The 26,253-nt window shown below is 38.6% G+C and overlaps 1 protein-coding gene across 2 annotated transcripts in view; it reads left to right on the forward strand.

The window, feature by feature from the left end:
- The window catches only part of TANGO6 (transport and golgi organization 6 homolog), a 152,489-nt gene that overhangs the window by 30,829 nt on the left and 95,407 nt on the right, over window positions 1-26,253 (forward strand). For both annotated transcript variants that reach the window (XM_014555757.2, XM_032486612.1), the window contains 5 exons: window positions 8,544-8,656; window positions 10,093-10,269; window positions 13,574-13,706; window positions 14,775-14,966; window positions 21,775-21,909. In XM_014555757.2, the coding sequence (XP_014411243.1) occupies window positions 8,544-8,656; window positions 10,093-10,269; window positions 13,574-13,706; window positions 14,775-14,966; window positions 21,775-21,909 (750 nt within the window). The remainder of the gene's footprint in view (window positions 1-8,543; window positions 8,657-10,092; window positions 10,270-13,573; window positions 13,707-14,774; window positions 14,967-21,774; window positions 21,910-26,253) is intronic.

Below are 26,253 nucleotides of genomic sequence, written 5' to 3' on the forward strand. Positions count from 1 at the left end.
TTGACATTTCCAATTTAATGTCTCATGTCACCTGTGTGATGACAGCTGTCCATCTGGCTGCCATCTCAGTCTAATTGCAGGACCCCTTAGTTCCTCAGAGCCAGTTTCATCTTTGTTTTATACAGTCCTGATCAGACTGCTTATCTAATTTTTAAGACCATAGCAGAATTAAAAGTAACAAATTAGAAGTTAGACTAACTAAGGGACAAAGACAAGAGTAGAGAGGAGCAAGAAAAGAGACAGAAAAAAATACCCTCAAAGGGTATAATATTTGAAAAGCAGAGTAAGTTGGGGCTGGTATGTTCAGTATATTTTGTTTAAAAAGGCAGGGATTGCATATAATTCATTTTAGCGATATTTCCTTCTAAAAGAGCTAAAATATAAATACATTTTATATTTAAAGGAATAAATTCTCGGCTTTGTGAATGAAAATTTTATGGCAGGAACAATTACAAGGGAAGGCCTTTTTACACTGGCATCCTTCACATACAGCAGGGAGTGGAGTGGCGTGGCTCTGGTGGGCCAGGTAGAAAGTTCTCAGCAAGACAAGTGTATATACAGGTGTTGTTGGATTGAATTGAATACTTGGAGTAGCCACTTGTACTTCATCTGCATAAATAATTCTCATCATTTCTATGTGTGTACCTTATTTCTGGTAAAATTATCTAAGCCAAAAAGGGATGTGCAGCTCAGATAGCTTTTAGTCTGATAGCTTCCCATTCTGTCTCCTTCTGCCTCTGAGTGTCTGGGGCCCAATCTCCGGAATGCTTGCATGCTTTGGTATGACAGGGATTAATGGGGTTTTTTTTTGCCTGGAGAGGTGAAGAGAGGTCCAGATTGCACAGAGATTGGTTCTGGGTAGGGCAGAGTACAAGAATTCCAGTTCTTTCTGATTTGGACCTTTTCTTGCTCTTAAGGGACCTGGCCAGAATCTGACACTGGAGGCAGAAGGATGTTACTTTTAGTATTCCTCACAGTGCTTGCCCAAGGCTCCCTGAAGGCAGAAGAAATTTTAGGGTAGGAAAGTCTAGGAGGTACCTAATTGGTTTATTTTCTCCATTCTCATTTCCATTTTATCTTTGTGTTTCCAGATTCAGGGAGTCTTGACTTTAATTATCCAAGTCTTCCCCCGCCCTCATCTAATCTTAATGAATTTCTAATTAAAGTTTCTCTGTCAGATTGACCGGTGGACTCCTCCTTCTGAATTTTTAATTATTTGTGTAGAATTAATTAGAATATTACAATCTTAGAGCTGGAAGGAACTTTAGAAATAATTTAGGATAACCCTTCATTTTTTTTTTAGTAGACTTTATTTTTTAGAGCAGTTTTAGGTTCACAGAAAAATTGAGTGCAAAGTACATAGTTCCCGTGTATTCTCTGCCCCCACATGTGCACAGCCTTTCCCACTATTAACAGCCCACCTCAGGTGGTATATTAGTTACAGTTGATGAACCTGCACTGATATGTCAATATCATTGTAAGTTCATAATTTACATTAAGGTTCACCCTTCATGTGGTACATTCTTTGGGTTTTGACAAATTAATCCCTTATTTTATAGTGAAGGAAACATAATTCAAAAGATTGTGAAGTGACTTGTTCCAGGTCATTCTAGTGAGTGGCAGAGCTGGTCCCGGGACCAATATTTCTTTCTGTCTTTCGCTCACTAGCTTTCTTTGTTTAGAAAAGATAATATTTGTACATGGTACAAATTTAACAAGTGCAAAAGGCTCTACAGTGAAGAGTTAATCTCCTTTCCACCTGTGGCTCCTCCCTAAAGGCAATCATTCTTTCTGAATGTATTCATCTCCTATTGAACTGTGACCTTGAATAACATGGAAAGGACTATAAAAAGTATCCTTCAAGGATGTGGAGATTCAAGCATTAGATTTTCTAAATGTTGCAGTTCAGATTCTGTGGTATCGCATAGTGAAAAGCAGCTGACCCTTTGAGTCAAATGGACCTAGGTTGGAATTTGGCTCCAGGGTTGACTATCCATGTGACTTTAGGTGACTTAAATTTGACACCTTGAGTTGCAGGTAGATGAATAATGTAAATTTTGGTAGGTTCATTACATTCTTTAGCACATAATAGGTGTTCAAAAAACTGTCAGTTCCCTTTTGGTTCAGTGAAACTCTTAAAAAGACAATTTGAAGCATTATGCTCTGAAAGCGTGCACGGTGCAAAATACTATATTAAGTAACTTGCCTGGTTCTTTTGCTTCTCGCAAGTCTTAATTAAACTCAGTAAATGCATTAGAAGTTCTGGAACACTACTATCAAAGGGATCACTGTGATATTTTGAAGGCAGCATTTGACTAGTTTAATCTTCAACGGGGTAAAATCAAGTTCCAGCCTGTACTGACTTTCAGCATTAGGATTCAGTCAGCTTGATTGTGGATAGGCTCATCGTGTTTGTATTTCCATACATGTACATCCCTGCTGAAGATAAGGCCATACATTAAGAAGACTGTTCCGTTTACAGTAGCATCAACAAGAATAAAATATTTAGGATTAAATTTAACATTTGCATATGGCTGTATATTTTACAAAATATTTTAGCATGAATTATCTTAACTGATCCTCATGCTAAAAACTTAATGCCTGCATTATACATGAGGAAACTGGGACCTAGAGAGGTTTAAACGTCTTTTCCACGTTCACTCACTTAGTATGTGGCTTTGGGCAATCACATAAGTGGGAGAAACAAAATTCATAGCCACCTTTCCTGATTTCCTCACTTCCCATTGCTCTTTCAAGTCCTCATCCACAGCCTCTAAGGGGTGTATTTAGCAATGTCATGGAAGCCTATGAAATGGGTGTGTGAGGGCTGCTTTCTGTTTTGTTTTGCTTTGAAACAGAAACACAAGTTTATGCTTAATACTCCTGACCAATTTGATTCCTCCGAGTTTTTCGTCTCTTCTTAAATTCAAATTTCCAGTCAATCTTTCAAATTCAGTCCTCCAGACACTGAAGGTAGATGCTGAACAAGCCAATATAATAAAATCAAGCTTTCTGTTGTTCACTCTGCTCTCCCTTCCATGGCTGAAGTTAAGTGATTCTGTTTAGTTAATTTGCACTGATTGAATACCTTCTAGCAACAGCTTAAAGAAAAAAAATGAAAATAGAGAGGGCACTGTAACTTCCTCACAAAAGTGGAGCTTTTAAGAAAGTAAACAGCAGTCAATCTGCTTTGTTCATTCATTTTTTTGATTCAGTTTATCACTCACCAAAAAATGTACAAAGTACCTACTGAATGGCAGACATTCTGCTGGGTTTACCGATGCAGAAATGATTAAGAGCCAGCCGCTGCCTTCAAGGAGCTCCCATTCAGGCAGATAAAGAGTTAATAGTAGTGTGTGATCTATATTTAAGAGTATCCAGAAACATGCCTCTCTTACTTGTTGGAGCAGCAGTCCTCTACAATTTAGATGAAGGGTTGTAAAGCTTAACCACAGACGCCTCTTCTCATGATTGGTCCTGTAATAGAAAGCCAAGATGCATCCAGAAAGGAATGTGGAAACCCCTAGAAAGGAACGAAGAAATCCCCAGGCCGCCAGTGGGGTCATTGGTGCCCGTCTGTCTCCTTGTCTAATCTGTTCTGAACCGGTTTGGTTTTCCTGGATCCATAGTGGTCTCTTCTGTTGCCCCTCAGCAACGTCCTACACATTTATACTGAAAAAGCCACAGGCAGATATGGAAATTCTCCTTTTCTTCAAAGCACCATTTCACCTACTCTGGGAGAGGCTTCTCCACATCAAAGAATTGAAAAGGTACTCTGAGAGCCTGTCTCTCCCTTCCCTGCTTCAACTTTCCCATCTCTTTGTATTTTGTTTGGTGATCCCAGGTTGCACAGATACCTCAGGTAACCAGAAAACAACCTCTCGGCTAAACAGGACTTCATCTTTAAAGTACTAACTCCAGAACCAGTGGAACAGAAAGCATGTGAGGAAGGGTTAGAAATTTGTTACATCTTGGCCAGGTAGGTTCCGTGTTTCAAAAAATTTTGCGTAAGGGGGGATGGTTCATTTTTTTCAACTAGTCTTACCTCTTCATGGCTGAGGTAGTAGAAAACTATAGAAGACTATGAGCAAGATTGCAATCAAGTCAGAGAATGCTAGAGTAGATAGGACAGAGCTTTGAAGCTTGATTAATCCAATCGCTTTGTTTTCCAGATAAGGAAACTGAGACTCGGAGAAGTCAATTGTTTTGAGTTAAGTCTCCGAGCTGGTCAGTGGAAGTATTTACAAACAGCCCTCTGTGAAACTTACCTAAATAGTTACACTGCTGAAAAAAGAAAACTTCCAAATGATATGGAAATATTTATCACAGGTAGAAGTAATATATCAAGTATTAGATTACATTTTGGAACTTGAATTCCTACCCTGCTTTGCCTCCTAGTGAGCAGGGAAGAATACCCCCAACTTGAAAGAGACTACAGGGGAGGGTTTAGCTCAGTGGTAGAGCACATGCTTAGCATGCATGAGGTCCTGGGTTCAATCCCCAGTACCTCCTCTAAGAATAAATAAATAAATAAACCTAATTACCTCCCCCCACCAAAAAGAAAGAAAGAAAGAAAGAAAGAGACTGCACATAAGCACAATCTAAGAAAATTCCACAACATTCGATGTTAGGGCACAGAGGCAGGGCAGTAGGGCCCTCCCCTCGGTGGGGCAAGAACAGCTTACCTGTTGTGCCTTCATTGCTTCTTTAGGTGGTTCTGTCACCAGCCTAGTGTGCAGGAGCCTGGAAGGAACTGGCGCCAACAATTTTTTTTCTATATAGGGTCTGACTTACTGGAAGGATTCTTTTTTCCTAGGACGTTTGATCATTGTCAGTGCTGGCACCAAGAGATCACAGTGCAGCATTGACTGAATCAATCTAGCCTCCCTTGTCCCTTTATGGGTCACTAAACTCAATACAAGTCAATGACATGGAGTGTCCACCTTAAGATTTCACTTTGGGAATGTAAGTAGAAGGTGATGTTGGATGTCAGGTGTGACCAAACTGTTAACCTGTATGTGAGTTCAGTGTGAGGCAAGAGATTGGAAGAGGGAACTATTGTTGGAAAGGACTGGCTACCCTGTGGCCTTGGAGATCTACTGGAAGACTTGGTAGAAGGGGCTGTATAAGACTCAGTAGGAGGAAGGGGTGGTACAGAAGCTGCTATCCAAGGTGCCACTTGGAAATTCAGCCCTACTTTGCAGAGGTTGCAAGAATAGGGCTGTTAACAGCCAGACAAGCTAGGATCTACTGATTCTGAGGGAGGACAGCTGGGCAAAAGTTGGTATGAGTTAGGGAATGAAGCAATAAAAATATCATTATGCACAAGGGGAGGTCAGTATTGGGAGGCCATGGGGTACGTGCTTTGTTCTTTTTTACATTGTGGTGAAATACGTCTAACACAAACCTTACCATGTTTACCATGTTATAATTCAGTGGTATTCAGAGTGTTGCACAGCCATCACTACTGTCTAGTTCCAGAACTTTTTCATCACCCCAAATGGAAACGCTGTAGCCATTAAGCAGTCAATTCCCATTCCTCCCTCCCCTCAACCCTGGCAACTGCTAATCTGCTTTCTGTCTTTATGTACGGTGCATGGATTTTATGTCAGACAGGTCTGGGTTCATCCTGGCCCTGCCATTTACTAAGAGTCTACCTATGCTCAGCTAACTTTGCTTCTCTGTGCCTCAGTTTTCCATAGCTTTAGGATGAGAACAAAATGCTCAACTTGCAGTACTTTTGTGAGAATTGATTGTATGTTAAAAGTTTAGCTGAATGCCTGGTTCATTCTTGAATGGCCATGCAATAAATTGCAGTTATTGTTTGCTTTATAAAAGCAGTAACAGTGGGGTACCTTTAAATTGTGTACTACTGCTTTTTCACCAAAAATTTGAGTAACACAACTTAATCATCTATTCTTACAGATGCTGAAGTAGGGAACTTGACTTTTGCCTTCCAAGCTAGTTGAAAAGGTCAGAGATAACTATATATTCAAGGATTGATTATATGTTACCAGCTTTAAAATGCTACTGGTATTTAGAGGAGAAAACTCATTAATGGTGGTTAGATGCTTAATGAATATTTGAGTTAGAGAATGAATGCATGAACAGTTAGCGGTTAAATAATATAGTAGGTCTTTGGAAGAGGTAGAAGTTGAGCTGGGTCAATTTACTAAGTACCAGTGCCTGTCTTTCATCTATAAAATGCAACCTGGTCATTAGAATGCAGAGCAACCCGTAAGTGGATTAAAGAACTGGATTTTGGTGATTGCTTTTAGATGGCCAGTCCAAAACTTTTGGAAAGTAGATATACTTCCATAAGGATGTTTAAAGAGAGGTAGATTGGGGCTCTTTTAACTATTAATGTTGGAAGGGAGGTGACAATCCTGTGTGTGTCAAGTGGAGGCCATTCAAGTTCTTTGAGATATTGAGAAAGCTTATTGATCAGTTTGAGCCAAAGGAGACTTTAAATCTTTCCACTTTGAAAAAAAAAATCCCCATTTCTCTATTCTTATCTGTGAACTGTAATGGATTTTAGTTGATGAATTGATGAGAGTTATTCTTAATTTCTCTCTTTCCACATGCTCTTCCCGTCATCACTTTCTATCCCTTTAACCTGTTTTGTTTTTCTTCATAGCACTTGTCACTATCAAATATTATGTATTTATTGTTTATTTTCTGTCCCCTCAGTAGAATGTATGCTCTTTTCAAGCAGCTAATTTGCTTCCCACTGTATCCAGGGCACCACAGATGTGTCTAACACACAATTGGCGCACAGTACACATATGTTGAACCTTGATACAAAAATGAATAATATATATGTATAAATAACTGCAGTTTTTTCTTTTCCTTGTAAGAAAATATAGAAAAGTATAAGAAGAGAATTGAAAAATTGGAGGAGTTGATCAACAACAAGATATAACTCTGAGATATGCTTGATTTGAATTTGTGTTAAAGTTTGAGATGCTTTGGCCCAATTAAGGCAGTAAATAATGGAGATTTAACTCCATTTGTCTTTTGTTTTTTTATACAAAAGATGCTGGTAAGGAAGGATGGCTCCACAGGGATTACCTCTGGGAACACACAATCCAGAGCCTAACAATAGGCCCTCACGTTATCTGGGGGATCTCTTTTCTACCTCCTGTAATTGGTGATATCATAATTAGGCCTGCATATTACTTCTGAACCCTACCATACAATGCACCTCATTTAGCTGGGCTTATGGAGATTAGATCATGCACAGGAAGCTGGCTCCTTGGTTATCAGGCTCCACAGAGGAGTTGGGAGGCTTAAGGAGCGTGAAAAATTAGGGTTGATTTAAAGGGGCAGGGTTCCTTGGAAAAGCACAGAGGTTTTTCCAGCTTGTGCCTCCATGACCTTTAATTTCCCATCAACAGCATTCATATCTGCCTCAATACTCTTTCTGTAAATTAAGGCCTCTTTAAGTTTCCCTTTCCTCATCCTTTAAAATAGGACTGCTAATACAAACTTTGTGAGATTGTTATAGTCTTGAAAGACTCTAACATAGTACTTGGAAGGTAAAAATCCTAGCACAGTTCCTGAAACATGTACTAAGAGTGTGATTATTGTCAGTTCCTCTTCTTTCTTCTTTCATCATTATCACTGTCTGCACCATCAGTTTTTAATTAATTTATTATGACAGAATTACCTTGTAAAATCCTACTGTGTTTGATTGGAGTTTTAAATAGCATTTTGGCACTTGGTGAGATACTTTAAATTATCCACCTTGGCTAATGATGATGATGATAATGATAATAATAATACTGGTTTACTTGCTTTGTTCTTCCTGTTAGAACACATGCAATAGAGAGAATGATGTCTGTTCATTTTTATTTTGACTGCAGTGCCTCGAGCAGTACTTTGATTCCAGTAGGTATTCCCAAAAGTTTGTTGCATCGTTTTTGAAAGGTACAACTAAAAATATTTAACATAATTATTGTTAATAAAAACCAGCATCCTCACACACTTAACTTTGTTAAAGCCAGTGCAGATCTAGGTGCACAGCATAATTTCTTTGAACCTTTACTGAACTGGAGAGAATAGGACATGCCTGTGTGGCGGTTACATGTTAGGAATGACAAATCTAGAGCAAACTATGTTTTGTTTTGTTTCATTTTCTTTCAAATCTAGTTTTAGGCTTTTCTATTTGGTGGTAATTGTTTGTTAGTCCCTAACAGCAGGGCCTTCAGCAATAAGATAATTATTGTATAGATGAATAATAGATGAGAATCAGAGGTACTCAGAAGGAGGAAAGGAAGGGGTCAGAAAATGGGTTTCTTCACCCAGTTCACCTGGCAGTTCAGGCTGCACGCCCGAAAGGGCGCTGCTCCCTTTCAATCTCCCCGTATTTCAGCCTGTCTGCCCATCTCAGATGGTTTCCTTAGCCTTAGAGCTAAAATTGTTCCCCCTAGGACTGGAGTGTTGCCTAAGATAAGACTCCAAGCTCTGATGTTAAGTATATGGCGCTTGATTCCCATTCCTCTGGCCTTGTGCTCATGGTACCACCGTTTCCTTTTCTCTAGGTGTACGTGGTCGGGAATGAACCTTTACCAGTTTTGGTGGATTCCCTGCTTCCTGTCCTGGGAGTGATCTTCTCTCTTTACTGTTTTACCAAGCAAAGTGTGTCTCATACAAGGTAAACAATCTAGAGAACCTTGTTATTTGTACATAGTGAAGCCATTCTTGCATGTTATTCTTGTCCCTATTTTGAACGTGACTTATGCCACTTTGTAATTTTGTTTTTCTTTCAAAGTCAGGAAAACATTTGACAGTCCTTGTGTTCCACTCATCTAGAAAAAAAAAGAAAGCTTTGCAGATTGCAGCGAATTGGATCTAGTTTCTAGAATGACTTTCCTTAGCCTGTCTTAGAGACGAAATCTCAGTTTACATGTGTAAACATGCCCCTGTTTGATCAGTCAGAAATACTGGAATTACATGTCTAGGAAGGAGGAAATAGAAACTGGATCATAACTACCTTGTGAGGAGTTAGAAGTTGAGTTGGGGAAGTCTGGATCTGAAAGTGGCACTCTGTAATGCAGGCTTGCATTTGGTGTTAGTGCTGTACAGTGTTGTTTAGAATGAAGGGATTTCTTAGTCGTCCAGAAAATTGTCTTCCATATTGGAATTTAAGGAGGACTCATTTTGTATCAGCTCTATTTTCAGAGCGATTTATGTTGTTTCTCCCTCCTTGGAAGACTTTATGTCCTTTCAAAAGTCCTGCTGAATTATGATTTTGGGTATTTGGAAGTCCTCCACGTATAATCCCATAACCAATAATAGTATCTTCTTTCATGGGGTTGTTATGAAGACTTAACTGCGCATTAAAGTGTTTAGCACTGTCCCTGGCAGATAGTAAGCTCAATAAATGGCCACTATCATCATCATCATTAAGTGGTGAAGAGAAGTACTCAGTCTTGCGTATTATTCGAAGTTTGCATGTTGCCTTTGGCTCTCTAACTTTTGGCAGCCCATCACTGAAGCCCACAGCCATGAGGGAAGTGACAAGAGAAAGTGCAGTGGAAATGGAGGCTGTAAATATGTGACTTTTGAAGACAATTCGTATAATAACTCTTGTTTTAGTTTTGAAATCACATCCTCATCAGAGACTGAGACTGAAGACATAAACGTTTACTCCATTCCTCTCCTAGTTGAGTGGCATGGATAAGCGGGGATAAGGAGTCAGCAAGAGTTTGTCAGTCTGCTGTTTCTTGGTCACCAGCTCTTGGTCCCATTGAACGTAGGTGATTTTATCAGTGTAAACTTTCACAGTGGCTGATCCAAAGGCAGTGAGTACGCTTGAATAAAAAAAATCATGTGAGGCTCATTCATCATATCAGGGCTGCTTCTAGAGCCAAGGATTAGTCAGTCACTCACGGAATTTCAGGATATTTGCATTCTGAAATTCACTAGAAGCATAGCTTCTGCTCCTGCGCTTCAGTAGTGCTAGGTGAATTGTGCCAGCATTTAGAATGCATGGAACCTGACAGTCATTCTTTCTTTTTTTATGTTACCTTGTTAGATGTGTAGAGTAAGATGACAAGCTCATTTATAACTGCTTTTTTTTTTTGCCAGGTCACTTTGCCAAGAGATCTTATTATGGATTCTGGGGAAACTGGAGAGGAAGAAGGCAATTGCTAGCCTGAAAGGATTTGCAGGCTTGGACAAATCTGTACCCTCTCTCCATTCCCTGTGCCACTTTAGAGTGGCCAGTCAAGGTGGCATTATGATCACCATCAAAGAGGCCATTTGGTGAGTCCACCCATCCTTTGCTCTCTCTCTTCAGATTTAATGGTACCCAGAAAGCCATCTGCGACTAGTCCACTAAGGGGCGCTGACAGAAAGGAAACCAGAAACTCAGGCGGCTGAGGTGCAGCCGCTTAAAAATCTCTAAATGAAGTGGGAGCCTGAAATAGCCCTCCAGGTTTTTCCTAGATGCTAGCTAGTAGTAGGTGGAATTTGCTGGAGCCTCGCAGCTCTGCATCACAACAAGCTCACTTACTAAAACAGAGTCTTCGCCAGTGAATCAGAGTAAAAGGCAGACACCTGTTCACCCTCAGAACCAGAACAATCCAGTTCTCTTTCTGACTCTCAAGATGGTATATGTGTGTTCAGAGTCAGGCTTACTCCTGAGGGAAGTTGTCTGAGAGCTCTTTTATGGTATTTAGGATGAGGGCTTGTTTCTCCTAGGGATTGATTAGAGGGTGCTTAACAAATGAATATTTTATTTCCTCAACATTTCGCAAGTGTATTTGAAATTATTTCCACTTTCTGGGTGACTTGTGTAGATGTTACTACCTTGGAATGTAAGTTCTTGTTGATCTGAGTCCGCATAGTATTTAACTGGTGGCAGCTACTCTACTCAGATTTCATGTCACATTCAAAGTGCTGCTGTTTATTCAAGTGTTTAATTTTTAATTCATGTTTAACTTGGTTAAGTTTTAAAACACTTATTCAATGCGATGGACTTGAGGAAAATAGAAAAAATTCATTGATTGCAAACAGAATTATCAGTACAAACTCAAGCTACTAATTTACTGAGAGTTGCTGAGCATTCATAGGTTTTGTGGTTATAACCATGCCCCTGAACTGAAAGATTTTAACATTTTTTTGGCATATTTATTTTAAAAACACTTTCAGTTTAACCTGGGACCAATTTAATGACAAAATAGAGTATAGTATTTGACTTATCAGCAGTTAAAACTCACTGCTGTCTTAATAAGTCTTAGTGTACTTGGTGCACATATGTCAAAACCAGCAGTTCTTATTGAAACTATAGTTTGTCTTCTTGGTAGGAAAAAAAGTGAATAGGCAGTGATTGAATGACTCTCCATCAACTACCAGAAGCAACAGATTCTTAACCTGGGGTCTCTACATGGACTTCTTGGAATCTATAATCCCCTTGAAGTTATACATAAGAAAAATTTTATATGCAAACATAATTTTTTTTTTTTTTGCTAAAAGTAGGGTCCATAGCTTTCAATAAGATACTGAAAACACTTCATGTCTCTAAAAAGTTGATACTCACTATACCAGAGGAATACTGTGATTTTATGTTTTGTTCTAAGGATCTTGCTCATGGTGCTGGTTCCCTAAGGGCAGGGTCTGTATCACCACCTGGTCTCTTTCATCACTTACCTTTCCCTCTACCATTCTGCCCGGCAGCACCAATTGTTAATAAAAAGTTTGATTAAAGAAACTCTGAAAGAGCAGCTTAGATTTCAGGATCTTTGGATCATGAATTTTTACTCTTCTGGAACTAAATATAGCTATTTGGAATGGACTCTTTCATTGAAATTTTAAGGATGAATAAACTAGTGCTACTTAAGGTAATTGTCATGTATTTTTTAAATGACTATTTGAATATAGTGTTGCAGAAAAATGTGTCACAGCTCGGTGTTATAGCTCAGTTGTGACAGCAACCTGGATCCGGGCGAGAGACCAAGCAGCACTCGGAGAGTTGGAGAACTCAGGTTTATTACGCCAGCAGGCCCAGAGGAGTTAACACTCCAAGCTCTGGACCCTGTTTGTAGATTTACACAGGGCTTTATAGGCTGCCAGTTTTACACTTTGAAACAGCATATGCAAATAAAGTATAACAGAAGTTGACCAACCAGGAACAAGCTTTGTAGAAATAGACCAATCAGGAGTGAGAGAAATAACCAATCAGGAGTGAGAGAAATAACCAATCAGGAGTGAAGGAAATAACCAATCAGAAGTGAAGGAAATAACCAATTAGAAGTGAGCTCAGGGAACCAATAGAATTTTAGGGGTAAGTAAGCCGTTTTAGAGGCAAAAAGTAAGATAGAGCCTCTGGGCCAGGGAACCGGATGGTGCTGGCACGAGAGTAGTGGCCCTGCTTGGGGGTCCTGCCAGTCTTTTTATGGGGCTTCCCGCCTCAATAGTACTTCATTTTGACCGCCAGGATGGTTCACTGAAGCTTAGAAGCTGTTTCCCTTTTCTTCTAACACAAAGTATCGTGGAGGTAACATGACTGATCTGAAGAACTTTGGAATATTCTATAATATAGGAAGTAATCCTAAACTTAATCTATAGGTTATTCATACTGCTAGAGGAGTATAAGGGCTATGTTATTAGTGAACCAGTAAATTGGGACATACTACCCAGGGAGATGGTCTGCCAAATTTACTTTAATAATTGTACTTTTCAGTGAGATGAAGCAAATCTGTCATTTTTTCCCTCAATTTAATAGTGAAAGAAATTTTCTTAATTTTTTATCACAAAAGTAATATATGTTCTTTGTATAATACAAAAAAGCATAAAGAGGAAAACAAAAATCAACCACTGTCCTAATCACTGATTACATTATTTTAGTGTTTTGTTTTCTAGTACATCTTCTGTACCTGTGTATTTATTTACATGCTATTGTATAGTAATATTGTGTCTTGGCTTTGTCACTTACCTGATGAATGAAAACTAAAAGCCTTAGTACCTCATGAGAAGCTTCTTGAAACTTTTTTGCAGAAATCATAGCACTGTTTTCAATAACTTAGCCACATTTTATTACTTGGAAATTTGGTCTGCTCAGTTTTCTGAACCTTTATGCATTTTTCACAGCTCAACTAATTGGTTCTTATTAGTTGAGACTGACTGAATCTCCTTCTATGAAGATCGTGTATTTTTCCATTGACCGTAACCCTTCAGTGGAAAAAGTCCACGTTCCTTTGAATGGCATCCAAGGCCCTCTGCGGTCCTTCTCTTCTCTTCCTCAAAAACCAGAATATCTACATACAACTTATACTTTAATTCCTCCTTGCTTTTGCAGCTTATTGAAATAATAGTAATTCAACATTCATCTTAAAATGAATCTTTTCTTCATTTGGGCAAACGACTGTGTAGAACATGATAACCTAGCTTCTGAGAATACTTTTTCAGCATGGAGAAACAGGAAAATAAGCACATTTTTGAGCTTTTTCTAATGATATACTGTATGGAAATAACATGTTACTTTAGAAGATTATTAATGGGGCTTCCAAAAAATAGTATCTCTGGATGATAAATCTTACCAAGATAAATATTAACCCCCACATTGCAGTGATGAAGATGAAGATGAAGCCCTGTACCAGAAGGTGTCCTCAGAGCAGTGCCAGGTAGAGCACCTCGGGGACTTGCTGTCCCACTGCCAGGAGTGTGGTTTGGCAGGTGACTTCTTCATCTTCTGCTTGAAGGTAAAAACTACATATAGCTCATGATGGTCAGCTTTATTCTAGGGTAGCACCAGGAGCCCTTTGAATTTACAAGGCAGTCATAATTTTAGGTCCTAAAATTACGTCTTCATTCCACAGATATAGAGGACATAAGGGTAATGTGTTTTTTAGTAGCCTTTGGTTTGGTAAAAAGGAGAAAATTTACCTTCAGCAGTACACATATGTTCGAACTACTTTCCAAGGTAATCTGCACTGAAATTTTAGAGATGACCAAAGGAGAACTCTTGATCCATGAAAGGGTTAATCTTTGCCCTGTGTTGACAGTAAGAGCTCTTTTGAAGTTAATAGCAGGTTTTACAGCTATAGAGTAATCCCTTATCCTCTCTGACTGTTGTTTTGTCAGGTATTTGCAAGGGAGATTTAGCAGTTCTGCCTCTCATTTCGTTTTGTAGTCACTTGAAACCTTTTCCGGGTTTGTTTCTTTCTTAGAACCGGTGGTTGTGCTTCCTTTTGCCCTGATCTCCTACAGTAACTCACACCCCAAACTGCTGCTCCTTATTTCCACTGTTAGAGACCATAGGCCGGATGTCTTGGATTCCCTGTCCTCTATCTCTGCCTTCTTTAGTATTTTCCCTAAATAGAGTGCCTACTCTAAAAGAGTGTCTGTGGAGCTTAAGGTTGGTGTTGGGAGGTGGGAGGATGCAAGGAGAGAATCAGAGCTGATATCCCAAGAATCCAAGTAGGGGATACTTTTTTGATGTTTCTCATCTCCTATTTTCACATTCATCCCCCTGCCCAGACTGGTTCTTTTTTTTTTTTTTTTAAAGTTATAGTCAGTTTACAATGTTTTGTCAATTGCTGGTGAACAGTGCCATTTTTCAGTCATACGTGAATATACATATATTCATTTTCATATTCTTTTTCGCCATGAGCTACAAGATCTTGAATATATTTCCCTGTGCTATACAGTATAAACTTGTTTCAGACTGGTTCTTTATATACACATTTCAAACAGAGTTTTCTAGCTGTTTTTAAGTCTTTAGTTTGACAGGATTTTTCTTCACTTTTCCTATTCTCCCACACTTATAGGAGTTGACTCTCATGGCTGTGGAAAATGAAGCAGAGTTAAAAACAAAGCCTTTCTCCAGCAGAAGCCTCTTGGAGTTAGAGCAGCACCAAACTCTCCTTGTGGAAGGCCAGGAGTGGAAGCTGCTGGTCCTCCAGTTGATGGCTGTTCTGTGCGAGAAAATGTCTGAGCAGATTTTCACAAACATCACTCAGGTCAGTGGCCGGCGCATTCCAGATCCCAGGCTGGCTGTGTTTGTCTGTTTTGGTTTCTGTTGGTTCTTTCCAAAAAAGTGTTCAAAAGAATGTTACTCAGAGTGTGGTTTGTTGACATCTGCATCAGTGTTACCCGGGATGCTGGTTAAACCTGTAAATTTCCGAGCCCACACCAGATTAAGAGAATCAGGACTTTCTTGGGTCCCGGAAATTGGCATATTTAACAAGCTCCTGAGGTGATTCTCATGCACATAAAACTGATAACTGTTTTTAACATTTGTATATCGCAGTAGTTTTCAACTTTTAGTGCAGATAAAATTGTTCGGGATCCTTTTCAAAATATGGATGCCCAGCCCACGTTTAGAGATTCTGATTCAGCATGTCTACATTAGAGCCACAGCATATTTTTTTTTTAAACTATGGATGATTCTAATGTGCATTAGAAATTGAGAATGATTAAAACTCAAATTTGAAAAAAAAATCAATAATGATAAGACCACCTTGAATTTACAGGTTCTCCAGCTCACAGCTTATTCCACAGCAGCCTGTGAAGTTTTTAAGGCTTTTTAAAAAATTCTTTCAGAGTAGAGTTACTATGTGAACCAGTGCCTGAGTTTAATGGCTTAGACATTGTTTTTTACCAGCTTTTTTAAAAAATAGGAAATAAAAGTAATAAAGTATAGGCAGTATATTTTATACCACTCGACTGCAGTTAGTTGTTGCTTGGTTGGTGACTGGTCATTTGTAAGATGGTATGATTGTCACGCTTAAACCTGATTCTCCAGCTCTTTGTACCGTCGTCATTGTCATCTGCCTTCGGGTGTTGCTAAGCAGCGTTTCACTACAGCTCCCGCTGAGAAAATTTGCAGCTGCCTGTCAGCTCTGACTTATCGTGCCTATTTAATGAGAATTATGTTCATGATTTCTTTCCTGGCCTCTTATTCCTTCAGTTCACTGACCCCTTATTACTCAGTATAGTGATTTGTTTCTCCTGTGTTTATATCAGTTCCCTAAAGACTTTTTCACCCAGACATTATGTTTTTGTCTCAGGATGCTAGTTGGAAAGGGAAAGATCTAAAAACTGATATGACTTAAGCTTTCCCACTTACCTCCTTTTACTCCTAATTAAAGAACAATGGTGCTAGGCTGATACAAAAGTGATATGTCCCATTAAATTGTCCTTCAGCTGAGGTTAAAATGTATCAGGACAAAAAGCATGACAAAAAAAAAATTAAATTGCATTTAGTAGTCTTACTGCTAGTGATAATTTTGGTATGTTATTTTGAAATACTTACACATATGAGTAAGTTATAAGTAATAAGTTATAAGTAATTTTGTTAATATCATTAAGATTTTCAGCATAAGAAAAAGAGTTATAAATATAAAATTAAAGAACTTGAGTAAAACCCCCATAATATTGCATTTTAATTGGAGGTGTTTGTATGAACTCATCATTTTTTTCTTTTTGAAGAAAGAGACATTTTCTAGCTCAATCCACTCTCAATGTCAAGAAGCAATTACAACCCAGTGGCAATTAGTATCCCTAGTACCAGATTATAGTTTCTAAATACCATTTCCTCCTGAACACAAAGCTCATTGGATTAAAGGTTCATTTGGGTCTAGGGCAGGAGAACTGTACAATTTAGGCCTCAGGGCACCTTGTTGTGCTTGAATACAAGGAAGCTATCTGAGATGAACAGGGTCATGTCAGTAGCATTCAGGAGCCAACTTGGGGGTGGTTCCTGTTGATCATAGGTGGGACAATTTGAACATTAAAAAGAATAATGCCTGCAGTGGATTGAAACACATCAAGTTCCCACCCCAGAATCTCATGTGGGACATCTTTGGAGGTTGCTAGGGCATCAGCTCACTATTTTGTAAATTGATAAATGAAGGAAAAGAATAAAACATGTATCTTGTCTTTCCTGTAGGAACTATATTTCTATGTATTTCAATGTAACTAAATAGTCAACAAAGGAAATTTTTCCTTTATGTAAGAACCACAACTGAAAAATTTAAAAAGAGAGCTAGAAAATTATATTTTGCAATCCCCTAATGAAATAATGGATCTCGGTAACAATCATCAATGTCTGCTGTAACCATTAGGGGTACTTTATAATGAATGTACTAGGCCAGATGCACCCAAACCAGCTGATCCTTTCTTCCCCCAGCAATTTATTATGAAAACTTTCAAATTTGAAAGAATTTTGTGGTAAGTACCTGCATACCCACTACCTAGATTCTATCATTAACATTGTATTATACCTGCTTTATCATATATTAATCTATGTTTCCATCTGTCTGTCCATTTTATTTTTGGTGGATTTCAGGGTTAATGCAAATATCAGTATATGTCCCCCAAATATTTCAGCCTGGACTGATTAATCTTAACATCACCATAAGAAGACAAGCAGACATCATTATGGGCCTCCTCATGTAATGCAGTAGGAAGAATGCAGCACTGCCTGGGAAGGGTCCTTACTCCCAACCCTCCCCCAAAATACAAAACAAACCAACCCCCCAAGATATGAACCTGAATCTAATCAAGAAAACAGGGTTGAGGAGCAAGCTAAATGCCATGAGGAAACAATTAGTCAAATCCATAATGTGGGAAATTCTACAGTACAGATGACCCAGTTTCTTCGTCAAATAAATGGTGTTAAAAAGAAGCAAAGCTGTTGTAGCTTAAAAGGGACTTGAGTCATATCAGTGAAACACAATATGTGCATCTTGATTCAAACAAACCAATTGTATGAAGACATTTGTGCAACAATCATGGACCAGGTATTAGAAGATATAAGGGTTTTTTTGGTGTTTTTTTTTTTTTTTTTTGCTTTATTTATTTATTTATTTATTTATTTATTTATTTATTTATTTATATTTTTGATTTAAGTATAGGAATTTTTATTGAGTGTAATCGTAGTATGGTAGTTATATGAAAAACAAATCTCCTTATTTGTTAGAAGTGCATATTGAAGTTCTTGCGTATTGAAGTTTTCGTGGATGAAAGACTAAAAATCCAATAAAGTGTGTTGGCAGATGGCATGTTAGTATGTGAGATGATGCAGAGAGGACTGAGCTGTGTAATGGTCTGTGCTGATACAGAGCCCTGTTCCAACTCCTGAGTTCTTTCATCCTGCAAGTATGTATTGAGAGCCTACTGTGTGCCACGTACTCTTCCAGGTATCAGAGACACAGCAGTGAGCAGAACAGACACACATCCATGCTCTCATGGAGCTTACAATCACATAAGGGGAGAGACAGTAAGCAAGTCAGCAAAATCACACAGTATGTTTGTTAGACGACGGTAAGTATCAGAGAGAAAAATCAACCAAGAAAGGGGATGGTAAAAGAGTTTGTAAATAGGGTGGGCACAGAGAACCTTGCTGAGAAAGTGACTTTTAAGCAAAGATCTAAAGCAGGAAAGGAGGGAGCTATTGCGATACCCAGAAGAAGAGTGTTCCAGACAAGAGGGAGCCTGCCTGGAGTGTGGAGGAGTCAGCAAGGGGGCCTGTGTACCTGGAGAGGAATGAGCAAGATTCCTTTTTTCCTACCCTTTGAGGAAACTGCCACCCTCTGCACCCTTCTGTACCTGGATCATGTAATTGGCAGAATAGAAGAGGTTCTACATGCTGTGGTTTTTTTCATATGTTAAATTTTTTTAACATAAGTAACACATGTTCATTGTGAAAACATTTAAATAACATAGAGGTGCAAATTTTTCAAAGTAGGACTTATGGTTAAAGACGGTGTATTGAACAAAAATATTTATCTGGAAACCATAGACCAACAGAGCAGGAGAGGAGAGACAATAGATAAAAGAGAATAATGCGTGGAAACTGGAAAATAGTAGCTGATTCAGCAACTTGAGAAAATGGAAAGCTAAGTGCCTGCATGGGAGAAGTCACGAAGCAAAGCACTATGCCTCAATAAAGCTGTTCAAATTTTTTTGCAAAGGGAAAATAAAAGCAAGCCAGTTCTCCCTTCAGAACCCTGTAAGGGTAGGAGGCACCAGATAAGCTCCAAAGATGGAGCTGAACTTAGAGATTAAATCAGGTTGAAAGGCTCCAACAAGATTCAGTAGACCCTTTGATTCCTTCCTCGGCTTCATGTAACCACCTCCCCTCTCCAGCCAAAGACTGGAGGTTTATTCTTGAGAGAGGTTGAACCCAAAGACTCTGAACTTGGGTGGTGGTAGCACACTGCAAAACTGTAGAATTAAGTTGATGTCTGCAGACTCAGCAGGGAGGCCTCAGCCCCTTTGCACTCATTTGCCAGAATGTTGGCAGCAGGTTTATACATCCCCATAGGATTATTATGAGGATTAAGTGAGTTAATACCTGTAGAATGTTCAGAACAGTACCTGGTAAATAGCAAATTCTTAATGTTATCACTAAACTAAACAGCTAAATAATTAAAATCAGTTTGCCTCAGTAGAGTCAGAATCAGATGGAGAGAAATGGGGTAGGGCACTGCCATTTTTCATTGTAAACTTTCAAGAATATTTGGCTTTTAGAATTAATGTACCTTTACAAAAATTTTTAAGTAAAAAGTGAAAGTCTCTAAATGTTAACCACTATATATAAAAATAGATAAAAAAAACAAATTTCTTCTGTATAGCACAGGGACATTATGCTGTACACCAGAAATTGGCACATTGTAACTGGCTATACTTCAATTAAAAAAAAAAAGTCTCTCTCCTTCCCTTCTCAATATACATAAATTCTAGAACAGGCATCAGTCATATACCTATCCTTGTGGCTGGCAGCCCCATATAAATCACAGGAAATGAGTAGTAGGGGAGGAGCTGTTATCCAAATGGTGGTTTAGTTGTTACACGCAATATTGAGGGGAAAGGGTACACTTCATAAATGACAGTTACAACTGGCTATCACACCACAGTTAATAGCTCCCAGGGTTTTTTCTTTAACATACATAAAATTGAAGATTTCTTCTTTTTTTAAATTTAAGTGTAGTTGATTTACAGTATTTCAGGTGTATAGCAAAGTGATTTAGATAGCGATATACATATATATTCTTTTTTCAATTTCTTTTCCACTGTAGATTATTACAAGATTTTGAATGTAGTTCCCTGTGCTATACAGTAGATCCTTGTTGTTTATCTGTTTTATGTATAGTAATGTGTATCTGTTAATCCCAAATTCCTAAATTATCTCTCCCTTGCCTTTCCCCTTTGGTAACCATAAGTTTGTTTTCTTTGTCAGTTCTATTTCTGTTTCTGTTTTTGTTTTTGTTTTTTAGTTGGTTTTTTTTTTTTTGGCAGAGGGGACGGAGGTGATTAGGTTTATTTATTTATTTATTTTGAAGGAGGCACTGGGGATTGAACCCAGGACCTCGTATATGCTAAGCATGCACTCTACCACTTGAGCTATACCCTCCCCCTTTTTCTGTTTTGAAGTAAGTTCATTTGCATCATTTTTTGACAGTCTCTTAACAAAAATAGAATCATACTACTTGTTTTGCAATGTTAAAAAAATTATATGTATTATATATATAATAGATTGTGGAGAGGAATTTGAAAAATTTGGAAGGCTGGATAGTTCTGTTCCAACAATTTAACAGTATATTTGTGCTGAAATAGAAGCTTCCTATAACCAAGGAGTGTTTGAGAAAACTCTTTGGAGGTAAAATAGGTGGCCCAAGATGGTAGATGAACTGGTTTCTCTGGAAAGAGCCAGTGTCCTTAACTAATAGTGTCAATAAAGTCTTAATCTAGAGAGGGTGGTGAATACTGCCATTACTAGCATTGTTCATTACAGTAAGTGGAATTTTTAATAACCTTTCTAATTTCCTGCCTTGTTCCAAAAGACAAGTGTTAACAAGCCATTCTCCCGACTTTAAACCTGCAGTAAAGATTCTAGCATAGCATGTGATTTGCCCAGAGAGTTAAACATGCAAGCTTGCATGGTGTTTAGAGGCTTATTATGACCTACCTCAACCATCCCATTTTCAAAATGATTTTTCCCTTTTGAGCCATTAATCCTAAATATGCATGTAAGTGTACGCGCATGGACTTAAGCGCATGTGCGTGTATGGGTATGTGTATGCTGTCTTTTATTCAAATGTGTTTCTACTTAAGATGATTAATCCAAGCACAGTTAAAATGATGCTGACCAAATTAATTCCATTTAAGGCTTAGTTGTTAGCTAAATGCTAAGTAAAATCTTATATATAATAACTTAATCTTTAAAAACTATTCGATACTTTAAAAAGTGACTCTGGATCATTTGTGGAGATTGTTTGAGTACACTGAATTCTAAATAAAATTGATGCCTTTCCCCCCATTCTTTGCTTCTTAGAACTTAGACTGTCAAAACAGGGGAAGGGAATCCTTGGGGAGGAAACCTCATTAGGCGAAGCAGATCTAGGATACTCTGAGATGGTCAGAAAGTAACAAATCAGTTTTCATTTTAATTTCCTGGCAAAAATTATGAAAAGTAAAGGAAGGTGGGTTGGTATATTAAAACGTTTGGGAAAGTGTAAAAGGGCTTTCTCATTTATTGACTGTATGGCCTTGAGCAGATTGCCTCTTTAAGCCTCAGATTCTTCATCTGAAAATGTGGACAAAAGTACTGATGTCCTAGAGTTGATATGAGACCTGAGTGAGCTTGTGCATGTACAACACTGAGCACCATGCCTGCTACATGGTAGCATTTGGTCTGGAAGCTTCGTGCTGTCATGATGTTGATAAAGGAGAAGATGAGGATGTAGACATTAGATATGAAGAGAATTTTGAGATTTTTTTTTTCTTACTCTTCACTAATTCTAAATTCCATTTCTGAGGTAGGTCGTGGACTTTGTAGCAGCAACCCTGCAGCGAGCATGTGCAAGCCTGGCCCATCAGGCAGAGAGTACTGTGGAATCACAGACACTGAGCATGTCCATGGGACTGGTGGCCGTCATGCTGGGAGGAGCCGTGCAGGTGAGCTGCAGATGTGAGCCAAATTTGAAAGGAGGGAGAAGAGAAGAGAAAAACCTACTACTGCCCTTCCATATACTTGTGAGAAATAAGAATGGATATTGCATATAGGAGAACCAGAGTAAACAAGTGAGGTTGTTAATAAGAATTCTCCCTGAAGTAAAGGACAAGAAAACTGTACCACTTCCACCTTGTCACCTGCGTAGACGGAGGCAGGCAGAGCCCTTTCTGACCTGGCATGAGCTTGATTTGGAAATACCTGGCACAGTGTTTTGCATCCATAGTGAATACTAGATTCTCTGACACTCACTGTGGTTGCTCCCCAAAGCTCAGCCCTGTACGTCCTGCGGTGGTCAGGGGAGAACCCTCGTAACCTGCTGGCTGCTGAGGAGCCCATGTTTTGAATAGTTCCACTTTAGCCCAGGATCCATTGTTCAACTCATCATGTAGCCTGTTCAGGCTTTGTTTCCAGTGCATGTGTCTTTTACATACTTAATTTATAATTTTTTAAATTTAGTCACTCAGAAATACTTACTGCCCACTTGCCATGTGCCAGATTCTGAACTAAGGTGCTGGGAATACAGCAGTGGACAAAGCAGACATGGTCCCTACCCTCGTGAAGCTTAGAGCTGGTGAGGGAGACAGACACTAAATAACTCTTCAAGAAATATACTTAGAATTGAATGAAATACCTCAAGAGAGAAATGGAGGATACAAAGAAAACATCTAAACTAGGCAGGGAAGGTTTCCACTGAGGAAGTACATGTAAGTTTAAGCTAAGACTTGAACGATGAATAGGAGTTTGGGAGTGTGTGTGGTGCGGATGTAGGAAACTCTTCCAATTTAAGGAAATATCATATATGAGGGCTGGGAAGCAGAAAAGATCCTGGTATATTTAAGACACTGGTAGAAGGCCTGTGTAGCTGAATTGTAGAGACCAAGGGTCAGAGTAGTGCCAGACAAGTGGAAAGGTAGGCATGTGTGTGTGTGACTGGTTAATTACATACCATATTAGGTTAGGGGATGGCAAGAAAGCAGACTAAATTTGGTACAAGTATTATGAAATCTGATCTGAAATCAAACTGGACGTAACTCTTAGCAATGAGTAGGGAAACCCTCTGGGAATGGATTTTTGAGTTTGAGGGTTAAAATCTGATACTGATTCTTGGTATATTAAAATTTGCCTCTCTCTAGCCTGTCCTTATTGGGAAAAGGAATTTTATTTGGGCCTCTTTTTAATATGAAGTCTATTTCTTGGTAGATTTACTTAGCACTCCTAATTTTATATTTCCCACATAGTTTGAAAAAAACACATTTTTTGGTTCAGTTTGTAGAGTCATATCCCTGCTGTTAGAACTCTCAAGGAGGAATTTACCAATTGAATAGTGTTTCTTAAGTTGTACTGTTACTGGATTTAGTTGGCCTGATTGATTTTTGTAAACTCTTTATTTTAATTTATTTTCTATTTTTTGGTGGGGAAGTAATTAGGTTTATTTATTCATTTTAATGGAGGTACTGGGGATTGAACCCAGGACCTTGTGCGTGTTAGGAAGGTACTCTACCACTGAGCTATACCCTCCCCACCGGCCTGATTGATTTCTGTTTTGCTGGTTGAGTATTAATTGGAATAGTCTTTATTTCCATAGTTGAGAGTAGTTTTTTGCTTTTCTTTCTTTCTTATTTAACACTTAAGAGTTTCAAGCCATATCCCAAATGGAAAATAGAGCACAGAAATCTTGTTTCCTTTTCTAGAAGTCCGTTGTTGGGGACTGGCTATGTAAATTAGTCATGTTCTAACAGAGACTCACCCGACTGATGCAAATGTACATCCCTTACCTGTCCCTGCCCTTCTATGAGCCATCCTGACTCACTGGTTATATCCTGGATTCCTCTGACTTTGCAGTTAAAGTGAACATAAATATGTCACTCCTATACTTTCATCCTAGGTCTATTAATTTTTTTTCTGTTTGTGTTTATAAGTGGCTTTTATAGTAATGCTAGGTTTTCTGTCTTTGTATTAGGGAAAAAAGCCATGATTCTGAATTATGTTTTCAGATGATCATTGTCAGGCTAGGGTTTTTGCTTCCGAGTCTCAGAGATTATATTGTACTTATCCCTGATTAGAGTCATTGTTTTAGCTAATGAAACAGAATCTTAATAGCATTTGAACCTTTCTTTCTTTCCTTTGTAATTTATATAATTAAGGTGATTATTAGAACATAGTGTCTAGGAAGAAGAGTCAATTTGGAGAAAGTATAGGTTTAAGACTGCTAACAAGACAACTATATTCCAAACTCATTTTCTAAATGGCAACATTGGTCATCAGTAAAAGTATGTCGATCACTTCCCTGTCCCCTCAGGAAGCAGTTTCTGCATGATGTTCCAGGGCCCGTGGGGTCCTCTGTAACACTGCTGCATGGAACAGACCTGATCTTGGTGGGGCTGGGACTTGAACCCAGATCTTGAGATCTCATTTCATGTATTCTGAGAGTGTTGTAGAATGAACTCATTCGAGAAATACTTATCAAGTGTCTCTTTGCCCTCATGGAGTTTACCTTCTAGTGGTTGTGATAATCTGATGAATTCTTAATTTTAAAAAGATTTATATTTCTGTATCTTATGTGTATCCTTATGTAGAGCTCATTATAAAACAGAAAAGACTACATGCTGACTTCGAACAAAAGTAACACTTCTGAGTGAATTCAGTGACATTATAAATAAGGACTCAGGTATATAAACTGCTCTGCTAAATATCTGAAGAAACACAAGTGACATACAGAAATGAGAACACAAAATACATGTAAATATTTTTTGGAATTAGGAATTTTCTGGTTAGTATTTTATTACTGGAAGAGACTCTTAGATTCTTCAAAAATGGTGATTCTTGCTGGAGCAGGGTAAGGCAGGAGGAGGGTATAAATGCCCCTGGGGGAGCTTTGTGAAGTCTCATGTGAGGGTTTTTCAGTGTCCACATGGCCTCCTCTGACCTCACCCCAGTTCTCCTATGCTTCGCTTAGGGGGCATGCTCTCTCCCTCAACCCGCCATCCTCAGGCCCACCCCCATCAGTCCAACCCCCAGGTTTTAAGTTTGAGAACTTGCAGAAATTTAGAGCAACTTACATTCTGTTTCACTTCTACACCCTGAAAGAAATCATAGATGTGGGCTAACACAGTGCTGCTCATTTCTGTTCCTGAAGCATTCCAGAAACTCTGGAAGAGAGGCTGCCAGAGACAGGAATCTGTCACTCACTTGTGGGCTGCTCCTTCAGGCCTCAGGGCTTTTAGATGGAATTCTGAGGCCTGGATGTGAGATCTATACTGAGAAGCAGTGACAGCCGGAGAAATGACAGCCTATAGTCAGTTCTCAATTTTGATAGTGGCCCTTGGTGACCCTTGAAAAATAATTAATAATTACATAGTACTTCAGTTTTCTCATCTACCAGTTAAGTGAATATTACTTTATACCTTGGAAAAAAATTTTTGAACATTTATAAACAAATATTTGGCACCTGTAGTCTTAGATTTCCCTGACTATTCTCATAGTGGGAAATCTGTAGGCTTACAAAGCTGAAAGAATATATAACTTTCATTGCCTTAGAAATTGTTTGATTCAGAATCCACCTACCTGCCCATGATTAGAGAAATTACCTAGTTGAATGAATCTCACAATAACTAAGAAGTTTGAAAACAGAGAGAAAAGGTAGTTGTTTTTTTTAAAAGTGAACTTTATTTTTTAGAGCAGTTCTAGCTGCACAGCAAAATTGAACAGAAGGTACAGAGATTTCTCACATACCCCTGTCCCTAAACATGCACAACGTCCCCCACTCTCAACATCCATCCCCAGGATGGTACATTTATTACAGTCAGTGAACATACATTAACACATCATTATCACCCACAGTCTGTAGTCTACATTAGGGTTCACTCTTGGTGTTGTACACTATGGGTTTTGTCAAAGGTATAATGACATGTATCCACCATTACAGCGTTATACTTAATCGTTTCACTGACCCCCAAATCCTCTGCCTACTCATCTCTCCCTCCCCCAGTCCCTAGCAACTACTGATCTTTTACTGTCTCCACAGTTTTGCCTTTTCCAGAATGTTATATAGTTGAAATTATACACCATGAAGCCTTTCCAGTCTAGCTTCTTTTGCTTAGTAATAGGCATTTAAGGTTCCTCCATATCCTTCGTTGTTTGATAGCTCTTTTCTTTTTAGTGCTGAATAATATTCCATTGTCTGGATGTACCACAATCTATCTATTCACCTACTGAACATCCAGTTGCTACCAGGTTTTGGCAATTATGCATAAAGCTGCTTTAAACATCTGTGTGTAGGTTTTTGT

The sequence above is a fragment of the Camelus ferus genome, chromosome 9 (genome assembly GCF_009834535.1).
Source record: "Camelus ferus isolate YT-003-E chromosome 9, BCGSAC_Cfer_1.0, whole genome shotgun sequence".
Classification (NCBI taxonomy): domain Eukaryota; kingdom Metazoa; phylum Chordata; class Mammalia; order Artiodactyla; family Camelidae; genus Camelus; species Camelus ferus.